Source organism: Balaenoptera physalus, assembly GCF_965194825.1.
Source record: "Balaenoptera physalus genome assembly, chromosome: 7".
Taxonomy (NCBI): domain Eukaryota; kingdom Metazoa; phylum Chordata; class Mammalia; order Artiodactyla; family Balaenopteridae; genus Balaenoptera; species Balaenoptera physalus.
This window is the reverse complement of record NC_138886.1, coordinates 23,550,202-23,569,624: the sequence shown is the minus strand read 5'-3', so window position 1 is coordinate 23,569,624 and position 19,423 is coordinate 23,550,202. Positions and strand designations below refer to the sequence as shown.

Genomic DNA, 19,423 nt, shown 5'->3' with positions numbered 1-19,423 from the left:
CGGCACCGATCCTCTGTGCGGGAATCTCTCCGCTTTGCCCTCCGCACCCCTGTGGCTGCGCTCTCCTCCGTGGCTCCGAAGCTTCCCCCCTCCGCCCCCCGCAGTCTCTGCCCGCGAAGGGGCTTCCTAGTATGTGGAAACCTTTCCTCCTTCACGGCTCCCTCCCACGGGTGCAGGTCCCATCCCTATTCTTTTGTCTCTGTTTTTTCTTTTTTCTTTTGCCCTACCCAGGTACGTGGGGAGTTTCTTGCCTTTTGGGAGGTCTGAGGTCTTCTGCCAGCGTTCAGTGGGTGTTCTGTAGGAGTTGTTCCACGTGTAGATGTATTTCTGATGTATTTGTGGGGAGGAAGGTGATCTCCGCGTCTTACTCTTACACCATCTTGAAGCTCCTCCTGACATGGTATTAATACCCAGAGATCTTGAATGTTGCCCCCCGACTACAGCTATAACTCCGGAGGATACTGACAAAGGAAAGCAAAGTTCCACTTGATTCTGAGCCAGACTTAGTGAGATCCCAACCTGCCTGCCTGCCCTCAATGCCTTTCTCATGGCAGATCTCTGGTTAAGGCCAGTGTGGCTGGAGTGCGAAGTGAGGAGGTGGAGAAAGGAACAAGATGAGGGGCAAGAGAAAGGCAGGCAATGGACCATGGATGGGCTTGCTTTGATTTTATTCCAAGTGAAAAAGGAAGTCATTGGATGGTTTATAAGATGCCATCTTATTTAACCAATTATTTGCTGTTTGGGGTTTTTTTGATGTTGCATATAGCTCTGTATTGAATATTCTTTACAAAAATCTTTGAACATATTGAAGGTAATTTTCTCTGGATAAACTCTTTCTGATAAAGTCGATCAAAACTTTTGAAATAGCCTTCTGGAAAGACAATTTATAATTCCAATAGAGTCATACTTTTATAATTATTAGTTATAATTCTGACAGAGATTGAAGAGAGGGTCTTTTTCATCCACACTCTCCCCAACACAGAACACATGATATTTTAAAATACACTTGTTGGGGGTAGAATACCTTTCACAGGTGGAAGTGACACCTCAGTGCTTAATTTGCATTTCTTTGGTTATTAATAATGTTGAAAATTTTCCCTATATTTTGTTCTTTTTTCTATATTGAAGTGTTTATATTTTTCTTTATAAATCATATTGATTTATAAGAACCCTTTATTTATGACAGGTCTTAGCCTTTTGACATATATGTTGCAAATATTTTTTTCCCAGATTGCCACTTTCCTTTGAGTTGTTACGTATGGTTGGTACCATAAAAAGCAAAGTTTTAAGTGTTATGTAATGAAATTTATCAGTTTTGTTCTCTGTGGTTTCTTTCTATACTTTATGTTTTTGAAGTCCTTTCGCATCCTAAAGTAAGAGAGTCACTCTATTTTCTCATGTTTTCAGTTTTTACATTGCTTGAGTCCATCCAGAAGTTATCTTGGTGGATGGAAAATTTTGTACTTTTAAACCATGGAGAATGGCAACAACAGCAGAAGGAATAGACCCTCTTTCATGATGGACAAATGGGCACAACTTAGCTATGCGATAACTCTAACATGAACAGTGCAAGGAAAAGAGGTACAAATTTGATTCCTTCTAAAATACTGATGGAGTCATAATAGACTTCTGTTCATAAGGTAAAAAATCATCATTTTTTAAACCTGAAAACACAGAGTAATAGTCTGTGGTGAGGACAGATCACCCGAGTATGTTTTAAGAACAGCTTACAGTTATTAACAAGGTGGTAAATATTTTCTTTCGCTTAAAATTCTTTGGGGTCACTAAGGATATGGCTAATAAGGGGGGAAAAACCATCAAAACTCTTATGAGTTGCTTGAATCTTATTTTCAAATCAGATTTATATCATTTAAAACACAGAGAAAATGTTTGGGGGAGGGCAGTTTGGCCCCATTAAAGTTTTAAGTGCTCAAATCCTTTGACCCAGCAGTTCTACTTCTGGAAATGTATCCTATGGATATTGTCATGAAAGTACACGTACGTAGAGGAAGACTCATTGCAGCCCTGTTTATAATAACAAGTAAAACACTGGGAACCGCCTAAATAATCTATCAGCAGCAGACCTGTAAAATAAGTTAATGGCCATCTGTGAACTACCATGCGGCAGTTACAGAGAGTGAGGGGGAACTCCATGTGAAAAATGGCATAGAAAAATCTCAAAGATACATCACTAGGTAAGAAGAAAGTAAGCTGAAAAGCAGAAACTCTATAGTATGATTGCTTTTATGTAAAGAATAAAAGATCCATATGGATAATAGGTTGGTATATTCATATTTTTTCCCAAGTAGGATACATATAAGACCCAAAGGAAAGAAATTGATGGGGGTGGGGTGAAGGGTGATTCAGCTGTTCATTTTACTTCTTTGTGTATTGTCTGAATTTTCCTACCATACACATCTATTAGTTTGATTTATATTATATTTTTAAATGCTGTGTTTATCTGGGTGATATAGATATAGATATTCTCTCCTGGTGTTGGCATCTAAAGAAACAAACAAAAACGTGATTGGCCAAAGTCATAAAAGGTGTGTCTGTCTCTGGAATTATGCTAATCTTTTGGAGTTCGGGGTCCTTTGTTGTTATCAGAATGCTGCACATCCTGTTCTCTTTCTATTTTTGTGCACCCTATTTTGTTTTGCATTTCCAGCCATCACGGCCATGTTCAGGTTCGCCCCAGCCCCTCTACTGTCCTGTGGGCTGCTGCTCTGAGACCTACAAGGAGCCAGTGGGAAAGCTGCTTATTGTAAGGTCCGGGCAGTGTCTGTTCCTGCTTCCTGCCGAGGGACCTTTCCTCTAGGCCTTGCAGCATGTTTCCTAGGATTGGACCATCAACTTAATGGGCACCTCTGCTCCTTACTCTTCCTGTCATCTAATTTTAGGGAGATATATTCTGATATCGAGAAGACTGGATTTAGAGAGTTTTCTCCACTTATGAGCCCAACATGGTAAATTGAGAGCTTTCCCAGCTGCTGCCTCATTGGAAGTAGTCCCTCTGCAATGAAAAGTCCAAATGGGAGAGAAATATTTAGCATTTTCTCTCCTTATCATATCATTTAGTCACCTGGAAATGTCTTCCCTGGAAATTAAAGTAAACGAATATATTGGTTCACCAGGCATTGATGAAGGTTCCAACCCAGCCTCGACCTATTTGTTTTGGATTGGGAAATGCTCCTGGATTTTGTAAGAGGCCTCTTGTTTTAAGAGTGGAGGGATTTGACATCAGAGTGTTTTGCATTTTCAACAGCTCATTTGTTCTGGGAAGTTTTGGCACTCGAGTGTGAAGGTGGCAAGATAATATGTTTCATGTGTCCTGTGTGGAGTTCACTCAAAGCTAAAGAAATCTTAACAGCCAGAACACATCTCTGTCCATGATAAAGTGCTCTGGAGTCAGACTCTCAGTTTCAACCCCTACTTGGCTACCTCTTGGCTCATGACCTTGAACAAGTTTACTCACCCTAGACTAGCCTTGACTTTTCTTATCCATAAAATCAGGGATATTAAAGGTACCTACCTCAAAGTGTTCTGAGGATTAACTGAAGGGGAATCCTTAGAACAATGCCTGGCCCATAGCAAGTAGTCAATAAACTTAGTTGCTATTATTGTTATCATCATTTTTTAAATTTATTTTTTATAGATGTATAGTTGATTTACAATATTGTGTTAGTTTCAGGTGTACGGCAAAGTGATCCAGATATATATATATTCTTTTTCAGATTCTTTTCCATTATAGGTTATTACAAAATATTGAGTATAGTTCCCTGTGCTATACAGTAGGTCTTTGTTTTTATCTATTTTATATATAGTAGTGTGTATATGTAACTCCCAAATTCCTAATTTATTCCTCCCCCCACCTTCCCCCTTTGGTAACCATAAGTTTGTTTTCTGTGTGCATCTGGTTCTGTTTTGTATAGATTAATTTGTATTATTTTTTAGATTCCACATATAATTGAGTCATATAGTATTTGTTTTTCTCTGGCTGACTTACTTCACTTAGTATGATATTCTCTAGATCCATCCATGTTGCTGCAAAGGGCAATATTTCATTCTTTTTTTTTTAATATCTTTATTGGAGTATAATTGCTTTACAAAATTGTGTTAGTTTCTGCTGTACAACAAAGTAAATCAGCTATATGTATACATATATCCCCATATCCCCTCCCTCTTGAGCCTCCCTCCCACCCTCCCTACCCCACCCCTCTAGGTCATCAAAAAGCATCGAGATGATCTCCCTGGGCTATGCAGCAACTCCCCACTAGCTATCTATTTTACATTTGGTAGTATATATATGTCCATGCTACTCTCTCACTTCGTCCCAGCTTCCCCTTCCCCACTGTGTCCTCAAGTTCGTTCTCTATGTCTGTGTCTTTATTCCTGCCCTGCCACTAGTTTCATCAGTACTGTTTTTTTTAGATTCCATATGTATGTGTTAGCATACAGTATTTGTTTTTCTCTTTCTGACTTACTTCACTCTATATGACAGTCTCTAGGTCCATCCACCTCACTGCGTATAACTCAGTTTCGTTCCTTTTTATGGCTGAGTAATATTCCATTATATATATACGTGCCACATCTTCTTTATCCGTTCATCTGTCGATGGACACTTAGGTTGCTTCCATGTCCTGGCTATTGTAAATAGAGCTGCAATGACCATTGTGGTACATGACTCTTTTTGAATTATGGTTTTCTCAGGGTATATGCCCAGTAGTGGGATTGCTGGGTCATATGGTAGTTCTATTTTTAGTTTTTTAAGGAACCTCCATACTGTTCTCCATAGTGGCTGTATCAATTTACAGTCCCACCAACAGTGCAAGAGGGTTCCCTTTTCTCCACACCCACTCTAGCATTTATTGTTTGTAGATTTTTGATGATGGCCATTCTGACCAGTGTGAGGTGATACCTCGTTATGGTTTTGACTTGCATTTCTCTAAAGATTAGTGATGTTGAGCATCTTTTCATGTGTCTGTTGGCCATCTGTATGTCTTATTTGGAGAAATGTTTATTTAGGTCTTCTGCCCATTTTATGATTGGATTGTTTGTTTTTTTGATATTGAGTTCTATGAGCTTTTCATATAGTTTGGATATTAACCCCTTGTCAGTCACATCATCTGCAAATATTTTCTCGCATTTTGTAGGTTGTCTAGCACATGAAGTTGCTCTCCTTAGCATTGCAGAATCCTAGAGATAGGCGGAACCGTAGAGCGAAGCTGGTCCAACTTGCTCATATTACATGCCGAATCTAAGGCCCAGAAACAATAAGGGACTAGTCTGAGTCACTGAGGGGTTAGTGGCGAAGCGTCCATATGAAGGCAGGTGTCCTGAGTCCCAGTTCAGTGCTCATGTGGCTTCATGGTGGGAATATCACAATTCGTTGAGGGTGGTGATAGGGAGACTACCTTCTGCAGGTGAATCTGATTATGTAATTTCTGGCATTTGGGACTTCCTCAGAGCTCTCAACCATTCTCCTTTTACAGAGAGTGCTCATTTTTTTCCACCATAGTGGGCCTATCAATATGGTACCAAGAAGCAGATCTTACTTTCTGATGAGAGCTGTATCAGACTACTTTCCTTCTTGATCTCCAGAGAAGACTGCTAAAGGGAAGCACTCCTAGCAAACAGTTTGATATTATGACCATGAAAGCAAAAATATAGCTATATGTTTAAACAATTATTTAAAGAGTAACAGTATGGGCAGACCATAAAAATAGCCTTAAGATATAATTCATATGGATTATAAAGTATCTACTAAAGACTTTAAGCTGAAACTCTCCTGTGTTATGCATTTGACTTGGCAGTAACAGACTAGCAATATTAACTGTTAGGTGTAATTAGTAACAATTTTACATCCAAACTCTATATGGTGTTTCTTAAGATTTTAGGTGTTAAATTATCCTTTCAAAAACCAGTCGTGAAGTTTGAACTAATCAATGTCTTCTTTTCCTATTTAAAATTCTTTCTGTTGACTTTATAATTTCTGTTAAAAACAATACAAAGCAAGCACTTCCCTCTTTTACCAAAAGATGGCAAGCTCAAGGCCAAGTAGTCAGGTGAATAAAAGGGAATTTACCTACGTGGAAATGCTGATCTAAACTAAGCAATGAGGAATGAATATAGCTGTAGAATTCTCTACTCCACGTGGTGATGTTGAGGGTTGGATGGGTGCATGGCGAGGCAGAATAGTGTGATTACAGGAAATCTAATTTACTTGTCCTTTTGACCAAGCCTTTTAAACTGGCTCTAGATTCTGTTACTTAATTTTGTAAGATCAGAAAACTACATACGAACTTAGTTTTTAGTACACTCAACTACAAACCCAAGTGCCAGTTTATTTACTTTATAGTGGATGGACATTGCAGGGAGCTTAACAAGTGTTATCTCTCCATTTAGGTAACTACTTTCAAAGCCTGAATATAATCAAAATCATAATGGGTGACCTTGAAGTCAGAGCCAGGAGAGAGGGTCTTAATATCTAATGGCATTGAGATCAGATAACTGATCTCTAATGGGGATGTGTCTTGCTGAGCAAATTCAGCATTCAAGTTAGCTGGACAGGCAATTGGACTAAGCTGAGTGGGCACCTCTTTGATTGTTTTATACCTGGTCACTCAGGTTCTCAGTTTTCAGACTGACCGTCTTCCTTTTGTTTCCTCAGACATATAAATGGCATTGGTTCTACAGCAGCATTAAACAGGGAATTATAATCCAACCATGACTGACATGACATTCTGATTCCTTAATAGAAAAAGCTCATTGGGTCCCCATTTGCAAGTTGACTTTCCACAGTTTAGTTCTCGAAACGTCACCTTCCTTCTTAGTGTAACCTATGTAAAGCCTGGCACTCTGGTGATCCAGTTTTAGCATGAAGTCATGTTCAAAGAAACAGTGTAGTAGACAAAAGTCCCGTATCCTTACTGGCATCTTTTGGAGAATGTCAAAGGGGATTCATTTCATAAGTGACAATAAAATATCTGAAGATTCTTTCTCCCTGGTCTTTTGGTCTTAATATCTCAGCCCCTTTATTTTTAAATTCTTGAATTTCAAAACCGTCCCCACCCCTTGCAGTTCTTTGTCATCCCATCTCTCCTTTTCTCCATCTTCAGTTTCCCCCTGTATCTAGCATATCCCCCATTCCCTTTCCAAGTGCAAACTACTTAAAACAGTCTTGTTTGTGCACTTCTCCAGCACTCTACTTCTTTCTCTGGTGCTGCATTGCCAAAGCCTAGGGACCAGCTGGCCCAAAGTCACATACAGGCCTGTGTGATGGGGAGGGACACACAATTGCCTTAAGCTCACAATGGGAGAAGTCAACACAAAATTTCCTTTATCTAGCAATAGGAGGAGGAAATGTTGTAACATTTCAATTTTAAAATATTTTCTTTTTTAAAAAATTTTTGTTGAAGTATAGTTGATTTACAATGTTGTGTTAATGTCTGCTATACAGCCAAGTGACCCAGTTATATATATATATATATGTATGTATGTATATATATATACACATTCTTTTTCATATTCTTTTCCATTATGATTTATCACAGGATATTGAGTATAGCTCCCTGTGCTATACAGTAGGACCCTGTTGTTTATGCATCCTGTGTATACTAGTTTGCATCTGCTAATCCCAAATTCCCAATACTTCCCTCCCCCACCCCCCCACCCCCCGCCCTTGGCAACCACAAGTCTGTTCTCTATGCCCATGAGTCTGTTTCTGTTTTGTAGATAAGTTCATTTGTGTCATATTTTAGATTTCCCATGTAAGTGCTATCATATGATATTTGTCTTTCTCTTTCTGACTTACTTCGCTTAGTATGATAATCTCTAGGTCCATCCATAACATATTTTCTTTTTCCCCCTCTCATCTAAATTCTGGGATGTCTCAGTGACAATAGTGCCCTGAGGAGGTCTTCCGGTTCCTTCCCACTGCTGCACCCTGGGGCTCTAGGTATCAGCCCAAGTCAGAGTGGACCTCAGCAGAGGAAAGGAAGCACCGTCTCTTTGCTTCTCACAGCCTTCTCTGCTCAGCTTCTTCCTTCTCTCACTGTTTCTCACAGACTCAGTAGGGACCCCTCCCCCAGCCACTCCCTTGCATTCCCCAAAGCCTGGGTTGCAGCGCAGGCAGCAGGAGAGAAGAGGGAGTCTGCCTGCAGCTGCACCAGGGTGGACATGGGCTTCCTAGCTACTTCTAATACCTGTCTTCCCGGCATACTTACTAACCGCCTTCGAACAGTGTCCTCCGCTCTATATGGTGGCGCCTTACTACACTAAGAGTTGACAGTTTCATAATGTTGCAATACTTCCAGAAAATACTTGCCAGGAAAATACATAATCCACAGAAAGATGATGAAAGTGGCTTGCTAGGCCTCCCAGATCGTGGAAGTATCTGGAAATCTTCCTAATGGATTGAGATCACTTCTTTCCAGATGTCTCTTGAGGCACATTCCCCCTGAATAGTTTGCTACTGTCAGCTCGTTATGCTTTCCCTGGAATTTCTACTTCCCCCAGCCTTTCTCCCCAGAGTGAGCTTTCCATGATTCTTTCCCAGAATGAGATTTTTCAACTCTTGTCTTCTGTGCAAAGCCATAAAGGTTCATTCCGTATGGGCTGCATCTTCAACAGAAAGATACTTCTGGTTTTGTGGACTGACGGCTAATGTGTTTTCAGTGAGGTATTTTACTGCCATTGAAATCATGAGTGCAAATTCATGATGCATTTGAGTGAGGGATCTGGACAAACAGGAACATGGTGGGAGGAGAACAAGTATCTCATTCAAAGATTCTTACTGAGTGTCTGTTACATGTCTCTACCATGCAACAGTCTAGACTTTGGAGATGCGTGAGCCAAGATCCTTGTCCTCAAGATGCCCATAGTTTGGTAGAGGGAGAAGATGTGTAAACTGTTAAGTGCATAAAGTCCTAAAGTGCTCAAGGTACTAATGTAGAAAGATCCACAGCCCATCAAGGGAAGAAAGAAGGAAGGGGTGATGAATTCTCTTTGGAGGGAGCAGAGAAGTCTTCTGTACTTGTCAGAACTCTTTGAGCTGCAAGTGACAGAAACACCACTCAAACTAGCTTAAGCAGAAGGGAGATTATGAGTGTATATAATTTAGGAAGCCCACGGATGGTTCTGGCTTCATGCATAACTAGATCTGGGACTCAAACAATCTCACTTGGATCCTCCTTTCTCTGTCTTCCAGCTCTGCTGCTCTCTGCGGGTTAACCTTTCTCCAGCATGGATGTGTTTCTTCCATGTGGCTTGGGAAAATTGCCACTCAGATAGACATTATCCCAGCTTAACCTTAGTGAAAAGTGAGCTTTTCTCTCCCAGTATTCATGTGTCTATTCCTAGAAATGTCTCTTCTTGGTTCTGCTTTGGTCCTTTAGCTGCTCCTTGGACCAGTCCCTACTGCAACGAGATAAGGTAGTTTGATTGTCCTAACCTGTATCACACACAAGTCCTGGTGGCAGGAATGAGTCGGGCTACATGTGACTAATCATAACTGGCATTTCCACCACCATTTATAGTGAGGGTATGTGGGTTCTCTGATGGAAGAAAGACTGGGCAGGTGGTTGCTCTAGCTTTATGGATATTTAAGCTGTGTTGTCAAAGAGAAAAAGGTTTTCATTAGATGAAGGAGTGAGGGAAATCCATTATCGTTAGAGGAAGCAGTAAGAGCAAAACCAGGAAGGCATGAACCCACCTGGCAGATCAGGACACTTCAGATCATGCGTTGAGGCTGGAGCATATGATTGGGGGGGGTTATGGCTTGAGATTAAACTGTGAGATACAGAGGGCCCTCTTGGCCATGGGAAGGAACTTACTATTTGCACTATAGGCAATGAGAGACATTTCTGGGATTTTAGGCCAGGGATGGAAGTAGTCAGATTTCCATTTTAGAATATCACTAAAGCAGAGGGTGACTTGCTCAGAGCCAAGCCTCAGAGGCAGGAAGACTAGTGAGGAAACCACTGCAGTAATCCAGATGGAAAGAGGGTATAAACAGTTCAGCACTACAGCATGCGAAAGATACTGATGTAGAGTAGTCTATGTGGGGGGGTGGGAAGATAAAGGAGGGAATATTAAGGTTGTAATAAAGGTTCTAGTGGGGAGGTAGAAGGCGTGGAAAATGACGAACAGTATTATCAGGACTTGGTCTTTTAAGACAGTGGAGTGTCTAGAATAAATCAGGTTTCCAACTTGGGTCATGTCATTCTCTGAGATGAGGAATACAGAAGGAACAGATGTGAGAGTAGGGGAGGAGGGATGGCCGAGAGGATGACTCAAGGGTTAGGTTTGAGGCACTGGATATGAACATTTGGCAGTTGGATAGGGGAACCTGGAGCTCAAAGGAGAGATCTAGGCTGAAAATATAGATCTGCTAGTTATCTATACTGATATTGTGTAGGTTGTATAGTTGATGAGAGTAAAGAAAATCATGTAGGCTAAATGTCTACATTTAGACATTTGAGAAGGAGTGAGAAGGGAACCCAAGAGCTAGTGGTTTTGCCTTGATTAAGGGAAGGAGAAATCTGGGAAGCAGCAAGCTCACCAGGTGAGGAGCATGGCCTGGACCAAGCAAGCATCAGGAAGCCAGCGGTGGCCCCCTCGAACTTGCTGTACTATGACTCATACCTAACTCTGTACACAGGCTGATTGCACATCTTACCTCTTGTCCAGTCAGGAGTGATTTCAAGACCTAACTCCATCACTGTGGACGGGGACATAAAGAATCCCACAATAGCCATAGATGCAAAAGTGTCCTTGTGACAGGGCTAAGCCCAGAGTCTTCATCAGATAGAACACAGATGAGAACATGCTGATACTGATGCCTGGCTGCATATGTTAACAACTCTTTGATTTCTAGCTTCAACCCAATATGGAGTTTCCTCAGGGGAGATATGAATACAGAATAAATGGGAAAGCACCACTTTCCCACTGTTGCCCGTTCCTGCACCAGCACTCTCTGTGTGGCTCAAAGCCAAGATACTATATTGCCCCACCCTCTAGATCCTATTAGTCCTGAGCCTCATCAATTCTATTTGTATTGTCCTTTTCTTCCCAATGTGATTGGAACAGCTCTGAGCTAGGATGGGCTTGTTAGTTCATCCATGCCCACCATACCCCAGGGTGAATGTTGCATCCTCCTAAGACATTTTTAAAATGTATTTTTTACTGAGGTATAGTTGATTTACAGTGTAATGTTAATTTCTGGTGTACAGCAAAGTGATTCAGCTATATATATATATGTGTATATATATATTCTTTTTCATATTCTTTTCCATTATGGTTTATCACAGGATATTGAGTATATTTCCCTGTGCTATACAGTAGGACCTTGTTGTCTATCCATTCTATGTATAATAGTTTGCATCTGCTAACCCCAAACTCCCCCACCCCCCATCGTGGCAATCCCTCCCTCCCCCATTACCCCTCCCCCCGGCAACCACAAGTCTTTGCTCTATGTCTGTGCGTCTGTTTCTGCTTGGTGAATAAGTGCATTTGTGTCATATTTTAGATTCCACATATAAGTGATATCATATCGCATTTGTCTTTCTCTTTCTGACTTCACTTAGTATGATAATCTCTAGGTCCATCCATGTTTCTGCAAATGGCATTATTTCATTCTTTTTTATGGCTGAGTAATATTCTATTGTACATATATATATATATATTCCATTGTATATGTACAGACACAGCACATGTTCTTTATCCGTTCATCTGTCAGTAGACATTTAGATTGTTTCCATGTCTCGGCTATTGTAAGTAGTGGTGCTGTGAACACTGGGGTGCATGTATCTTTTCAAATTATAGTTTTGTGTGGATACATGCCCAGGAGTAGGATTGCTGGATCATATGGCAACTCTATTTTTAGTTTTTTGAGGAACGTCCAGACTGTTCTCCATAGTGGCTGCACCAATTTACATTCCCACCAACAGTGTAGGACTTCTAAGACATTTAATGATCTTTTCATCCAGAGGTCAGCAGACTATGAAGCTGGGCTAAATCTGGCCCCCACCTGTGTTTGTCAATGAAGGCTCATTAGAGCACAGACACGCTCATTTATTTATAGATTGTCTACAGCTGTTTTTGTACTGCAATGGCAGCATTGAGTAGTTGCAACAGAGACTGTATGTCCCACAAAACCTAGAATGTTTACTATCTGGCCATTTACAGGAAATGTATCCCAATTCCTATTAATCCATCCTATATACCAGTGCCAGATAATGTTCCTAAAATGCCATTTCACCATATTACTCTCTTGCTTAGCACCCTACAATGAGGTTACATTGTCCGTGTAATAAAATCCAAGCTTCTTGGCCTGGCACCCAAGGCCCTCAGAGGTCTAGTCCTAGCCAGTCTTTTGAATCATCGATCTCTATTCCTAAAGGCAAGCCCTGCACCTGAGTTTTATTTCTCTCTTCATTATCCCTGGAATATGCAGTGTATTTCTACCCTTACTCACACATTCCTTGGAATGTGCTGCCCATTAATCTGTATCTACCTAATTCCTACCTTAGTTAGTTCCTTAAAGAACTAACTTAAAACCTGCATCTTTCACGATCATATCTGTTCAGTGACCACCAATGAGTCTACTCATATAAAGATTCCCTGCTTGTACCATCTGGTGATATTTCTTCTGTTCAAGGCATGGTTCACCAATATGATGGAGGGCAATGTGCAGAGTGAGAACTTTATATGAACAAAGGCTCAGAAGTGGGATAAGCCTAGGAAGGGTTTGCAAATGACCAGATCTGTAATTAGAACATTGTCTTTGTCCATTCAGTCTTCTCTAATGAAATACCACAGACTGGGTGGCTTATAAACAACCGAAATTTTTTTCTCACAGTTCTAAGAAGTCTAAGATCAAGGCGCCCACCGATTTGGTGTCTAGTGGGGGCCTGCACCTGGTTCACAGGCAGCTGTCTTGCTGGTGTGTCCTCACATCGTGGAAGGGGTGAAAGAGCTCTCTGGGGTCTCTTTATGAGAGCACTGATCTCATTCATGAGCTCCACCCTCATGACCTAATCACCTCCCAAAAGTCCCACCTCCTAATACCATTATCATCTTGGGGATTAAGTTTCAAAATACGAATTTTGGGGAGAACACAGACATTCAGTCTGTAGCACACACAGCACTCAATTAACATGGATGGAACTATTGAGTCATCAGCATCTTGTACCTGTGACATACTATGGTTTTTTTTTTTTGATTCTTTTTTTAAAAATTAATTAATTGCTGTGTTGGGTCTTCGTTGCTGCGCGCGAACTTTCTCTAGTTGTGGCGAGCGGGGGCTACTCTTCGTTGCGGTGTGCGGGCTTCTCATTGCGGTGGCTTCTCTTGTTGCAGAGCGTGGGCTCTAGGCATGCAGGCTTCAGTAGTTGTGGCATGCAGGCCCAGTAGTTGTGGCTCGTGGGCTCTAGGGCGCAGGCTCAGTAGTTGGGGCGCACGGGCTTAGTTGCTTCTCAGCATGTGGGATCTTCCTGGAGCAGGGCTCGAACCCGTGTCCCCTGCATTGGCAGGCAGATTCTTAACCACTGTGCCACCAGGGAAGTCCCCGACATACTATGTTTTGATTCTGGATTTAAATATAGGACAACTCTGTACCTTGATAGACCGTGGGAATGAAAGATAAAGTCCAGTAAACCTACTGTTGAGAAATTCTAGAATAAAGAGATAGTGGCTGGTTCTGGAGGTCCTTGCTTTGTCATTGGCACCTTTTAAAATTTTTATTTATTTATTTTTTTACTGAAGTATAGTTGATTTGCAGTGTTGTTATAATCTCTGCTGTACAGCAAAGTGACTCAATTATACGCATATAGACATTCTTTTTTTAATATTCTTTTCCATCATGGTTTATCACAGGATATTGAATGTAGTTCTCTGTGCTATACAGTAGGACCTTGTTGTTTATCCATTCTATATATAATAGTTTGCATCTGCTAATCCCAAACTCCCAATACTTCCCTCCCCCACCTCCCTCCCCCTTGGCAACCACAAGTCTGTTCTCTATGTCTGTGAGTCTGTTTCTGTTTTGCAGATAAGTTCATTTGTACCGTATTTTAGATTCTACATATAAGTGATATCATATGGTGTTTGTCTTTCTCTTTCTGACTTACTTCACTTAGTATGATAATCTCTAGGTCTACTCATGTTGCTGCAAATGGCATCATTTCATTCTTTTTTATGGCTGAATAGTATTCCATTGTATATATGTACCATATCTTCTTTATCCTTTCATCTGCTGATGGACATTAGGTTGTTTCCACGTTTTGGCTATTGTGAATAGTGCAGCTATGAACTTCGGGGTGTGTGTATCTTTTTGAATTATAGTTTTGTCCGGGTACATGCCCAGGAGTGGGATTCATATGATAATTCTATTTTTGGTTTTCTGAGGAACCTCCAGACTGTTTTCCGTAGTGGCTGCACTTACTTATATTCCTTTGAGATGCTGGATGGGTGGGCTCTCCTCACTGGTCCTCACTTTTCCCATCTGCTGTCATATATTGTGTGTTCTTGGGCATCCTCTGGGATTAGCAGCATCAGTGATGCACCGTAGATTGGAGTTCTTTGGTAAATAGTAAGTTCCTAAAATGTCCTCAGGCCTCACTTTGCCAGGGAGGTTATGTCCCTGACTTGGATATTATGTCCCAGTGGCTTGAGATTATAAGCTACTATTTCTTAAAAGTCTGTGCATTACACAGAATAACTTGGTTATAACATAACTTATCACTATGTTGATTTGAATAGCAGTGGTACAAGCACATCCCCAGAAACATAGCAACTACATAAAATAAAAGCTTCCCTTAACACAGAGCAGAGCAACCAGGCTTTTACATTATCGTCTTCTCCAGGATTTGGCTGTTGTAGTGTAAGATGCCATTATGTCTTGTCCAACAAGTTTCCCCTGCATATGTGAGTAAAGGGAAATAATCCATTGCAGTAAATGTCTCAATAAACCAGCCCCTTATGCACCTTGGAAACAAAACATTGGACAAGTACGCTATCATAAGGGCAATCCTTTCTATTCTTCAATTAATCACTTTTATGTGATATTTATTATCTATATTGGAGATGTATAGAGAAGAAAAATGCTAAGCATACACTCCAGTGGAACAGTTATGCTCTGAATACAAGGGAAATACATCCCTTTAAAACCAGTTTCTAGGCATTGCCTAGAAGTAAACATGTGACAGTAAGTGTAATGGCAAATAATGTTTATTCAGCATTTACTGTGTGCCAGGTCATTGTTCTAGGTCCTTTACATATATCATCTCACTTAATCCGTGCCCCAGCCATATGGTTTAGGTACAATTCTTATCTCCTCTTTATGCGAGAGAAGACTTAGATCCAGGGAGGTAAAAGAACTCGTCAGAGGTCATACAAGTAGCAAACAGAAAAGCTGGGAGGGGGGCCCCGGCAGACCAAGTCTAGACTTCACGTTTGCCATAACCTCAGCAAGCCCTCCCAGCCTGAAGTGCTCCCTCCAAGGTGAACTTTAACAAAGGTCACCCATCTAATTTGCGTTGTTTGGTAGGTTCAACTGGGTGATTTGTCCTATAAAATTTGAAATTGCGTTGCATTATTTGTATGTAGGATTTTGATAACAGGAATCTAACCCCAGAATTTCCCCGTTTATTCTGTCATCTTTGCAGTTGATAACAACCTCTGTCTTCACAATTGAGATATTTGTATTCTTTGTCTCTAAATTAACACTGCACAGAACATGACTCTGTGTGTGTGTGTGTGCGTGCGTGTGTGTGTGCATGTGTGTGTGTGTGTGTGTGTGTGTGTGTGTAGAAGCTGCCTTTTCTTCTGGATTAAATTGTTGCAGCTTGGCTGAGTGAAGAGAATTTCTCCCACTCACCGAGCCCACAGCAGACATGTTAAGAGAAGGCTGCTGCTTACAACACACCCAGACACGGAGGGGCAGGTGACAACGGTGTGTGTGCCCAGCATCTCTGGAAGGGTCTCTACAGATGTGTACAGCTGCTGCTGCTTCCTACCTTCAAATTCCTGGAGCCAACACCCACCCACTCTTACAGCCTCTCTCTCTCTCTTTTTATTTTCAAGGAAAAAAGAAAGAGGCAGACGGAAATAGAAGGCAAGCGCCAAGAGCTGGACGAGCAGATACTTCTGCTGCAGCATTCCAAGGTAAGCAGCTGATCCCACAAACCTGTTCCGTTATTAGACATGCAGATCACACGCCAGAGAGCTGGGCAGAGCCTGCCCTGGTGTGAAGGTGCTGCCGCGGGCTGCACCAGCCCTTTTTCATTGTCAGGAAACCATCTCTGGGCTTGTGAATTTCTCAAATTCAGGGCATTGTTACAGCATTCCAATTTCTGCAAGCATGATGAGCTGATAGGTGCCTGTGGATGGGTTGGGGGTGTGTGTGCCTGTGAACCGTGGTGGTTATATATAGAAATTGGAGGAGAATTTCCACATGGTGGGTGAGGCAGTGTTCCAGGGCTGTGTCTCCAGTACATAGATGCTGTGTGTGTGTGTGTGTATACAGAGGTTCCCAAAGATACATTTAACATGCTCTTTATTAAATTAAAAATATTAATCTTTTCTTTCTTGATCTGGAGAAGAGGGAGGTAAGAGCAGTATGGTCTGATAAATGAGCAGTGCTGTGCACTTCAGGTTATTCATGTGTTTTCTTTCTACTTTAACAATTTTGAAAGTGTCCTGTTAGAACACTGTCAAAGACAGTATTGAAATGGTTTGACTTGATTGGTTTCCATTGCACCATGAGAGAGAGAGAGAGAGATGCTTATTTATTTATTTTTCTTTAAAACATAATGCACTTAAGCATCATAATTGATGACAACCCAGGAGAAAGCTCTGTCACTGTCACAAGGACTCCAGTGGTTGCAGAATGTTGCTTTCTGCAGGCTCAGAGAATAGTGTGTCCAGTGGCCAGCTGGGAGTTGCTGCTTGCTTTTCACTGCTCCTGGGCTTTTTTAGAAAAACCCTCTCGTGCTCACACCTGACATTACATGTACAGAAATTGCATCGCTCAGAGGGCTAGTTGGGAAGGTGGGGCTGACTCTCCAGGTGATGCTGGGTGTGGATTATTTTTTAACAAGATGAACCTTTACGGTTGCATTTCCCATTCTTTTCTAGAAGACGGAGTTGTGCTGAATGAATCCTCAGAATAAAATTATCAGCAAGCGAGTTCCTGATTTTAAATAGCAGCATGAGGGGATGTAGGGACATGTGTATGCATGTGGCTGATTCACTTTGTTGTACAACAGAAATTAACACAGTATTGTGAAGCAATTATACTCTAATAAAGATCTATTAAAATAAAAAAATAAATAGCAGCATGACCTAAATCTGCTTCACATATTTATCAGTTCACCGTTAACTTGAACTAGAGAAAGGTGTTTTAAAGGAAGAATGGCAGCACGATACTGAGAATATTGCCTGTTTCTTTCTGCTCATCATGTAAATCCATTTATGGACCTTTCTTTGTAGGAAGCTTGCATGTACCCTGTCTGCCACTACTCTTTCCTTACCGCATTCCTGCGGGAGGATTGAAGGCTAAAGTAAGCATCCTCTTCTTACGGAGAGGCGGGGCTTAAACACACTTAATAGAACCGAGTGAATTGTTCAAGGTCAATCTGGACAGAGCTGGATCTCTGGCTCAGAGTATAGTCAACTCACTCCTTATAAGAGACCAAAATGTATTAAACCTCATCAAATTCTTGCTTAAAAGGTGAACTTTTGAACAAGAAGAGTGAAAGAATGAGAGGCTGTTTTTGACTAGACAGACTCCCTCCTCTTTCAGCTCAATGCGGTCCTTTGCTTCTGCATTCCTTGAATCAAAAGTCAGGCAATAAATGTATGTCAGAAGATCATAAGACATTTTGTCTTTGATCATAAGGCAAAAGTTTCTTTTGTCTTACCTTTCATCTTTCTGGGTGTCAAATAAGATACCAAGGATTCATTCATTGCTGATCCAGTCCAGTGTTATAATATTCTTTTCATATTCCATCTGTCCATTTTTCATCCATCCATCCATCCATCCAATCAACAGAAACAACAGTACAGATGACTTAGTATTGCATGGGGAAGCAGTGAGATTCCTTCAAAGGCTTAGAAACAAGGGAATAAGGTAGTTCTCTATGGTTATCCTGCTAAAATTCTCACATAGTTGATGAGATTGACTATTTAAGGGAACACCCAGCACTTTCACCAAGGTTACCTTGCTATGCCTGGGGAGAAAGGATTGGAAATGATGGAAATTTAATAAGTGGAGACCAGTGCATTATAATTTCTCTTGCTGGGGAAGACCTCTGTAGTAAGGGTGGACCACTAGCCTTGAGCAACGAAAAAGGGAAGCTCAGAGGTTGCAAAGGTGGTTTATCGGGTGCTACCCTGGAGAGAGACCCCAGCTCTGGGAGGTCCCGAGTGTCTCTGCTCTGGGGAGGGTGGCGTCTGCAGTAAGGTGAGGACAGTCACTGGCCTCACCGTGATGCAGGTGACACTTCCCTCATGAGTCTGCCTCTCTTTGTTCTGAGTCCATCCTCCCCAAAATAGAGTTATTTTAATATAAGGAGGGTGGTGCCTGATTGAGAGAGATGATCACTTCAGGCGCGAGAAGTGAATATGTTCTACCTTAAATCAGTTAACTGTTGACTGGCCTTAAATAATGTGAGTCATCTTCCCTGCGATCATTGTTTGGAGCTTGGCAGCCTCACTCCTGGATGGTAGTAAATTCATTGAGGTTATAGTTCCCCCGTGAGCTCTTGGTGGGAGACTCAGCCAGCTTCCTGATGGCAGCATAGCAGCCATGGCATCCCCGTGCCCATCCTCAACAATAGTCATCATTTTCGTTCAGCGTCCAATATGTGCCTTTAAATACATCCCCTCAATAATGACCACATAGTAGATACTACTCTCCCCGACCTACAGGTGAGGAAACAAACTGGTGAGATCAAGTAATCTGCCCAAGAACAGGGAGACTCTGAGTGGGGGAGCCTGATTGAACCCCAGCACTGTCTCCATAACCATGCTTTCTCCAGGACACTGTTTCCTCCAAATGAAATAATTTGTCTAGAAAGATGTCAGTTACTATCATCACTGTCTCTTTTACTCTAAGTATATTTTCATGGGCTCTGGAAAATTTGGACCATGTGGAGATGTGCCACAGTGATGATTCGTAGTTCCTTGAAGTAGAAAATATTAAGAAATATGTCAGGAATTGCTATTTATTTTAGCATTTTTCAAAATTCCAGATGTGCTCTAAGAAAAATTATTCTCAGTGCAAAGTTAAATGGAAAAGCATTAGAATTTGATTTCATATTTATTAAGCTATAATTCTCATTATCAAATAGTCTTTGAATGCTTATTCTCATGCAATGGGATATGAATTATTTAGACAGAGTCACTGGTCTCTTGTCGAAAC

General features: G+C 41.2%; 1 protein-coding gene across 6 annotated transcripts in view; it reads left to right on the top strand.

The window, feature by feature from the left end:
* The window catches only part of PALM2AKAP2 (PALM2 and AKAP2 fusion), a 503,536-nt gene that overhangs the window by 219,511 nt on the left and 264,602 nt on the right, over positions 1–19,423 (top strand). For all 6 annotated transcript variants that reach the window (XM_082469108.1, XM_082469107.1, XM_082469112.1 and 3 more), the window contains one exon: positions 16,084–16,164. In XM_082469108.1, coding sequence (XP_082325234.1) covers positions 16,084–16,164 — 81 coding nt within the window. The remainder of the gene's footprint in view (positions 1–16,083; positions 16,165–19,423) is intronic.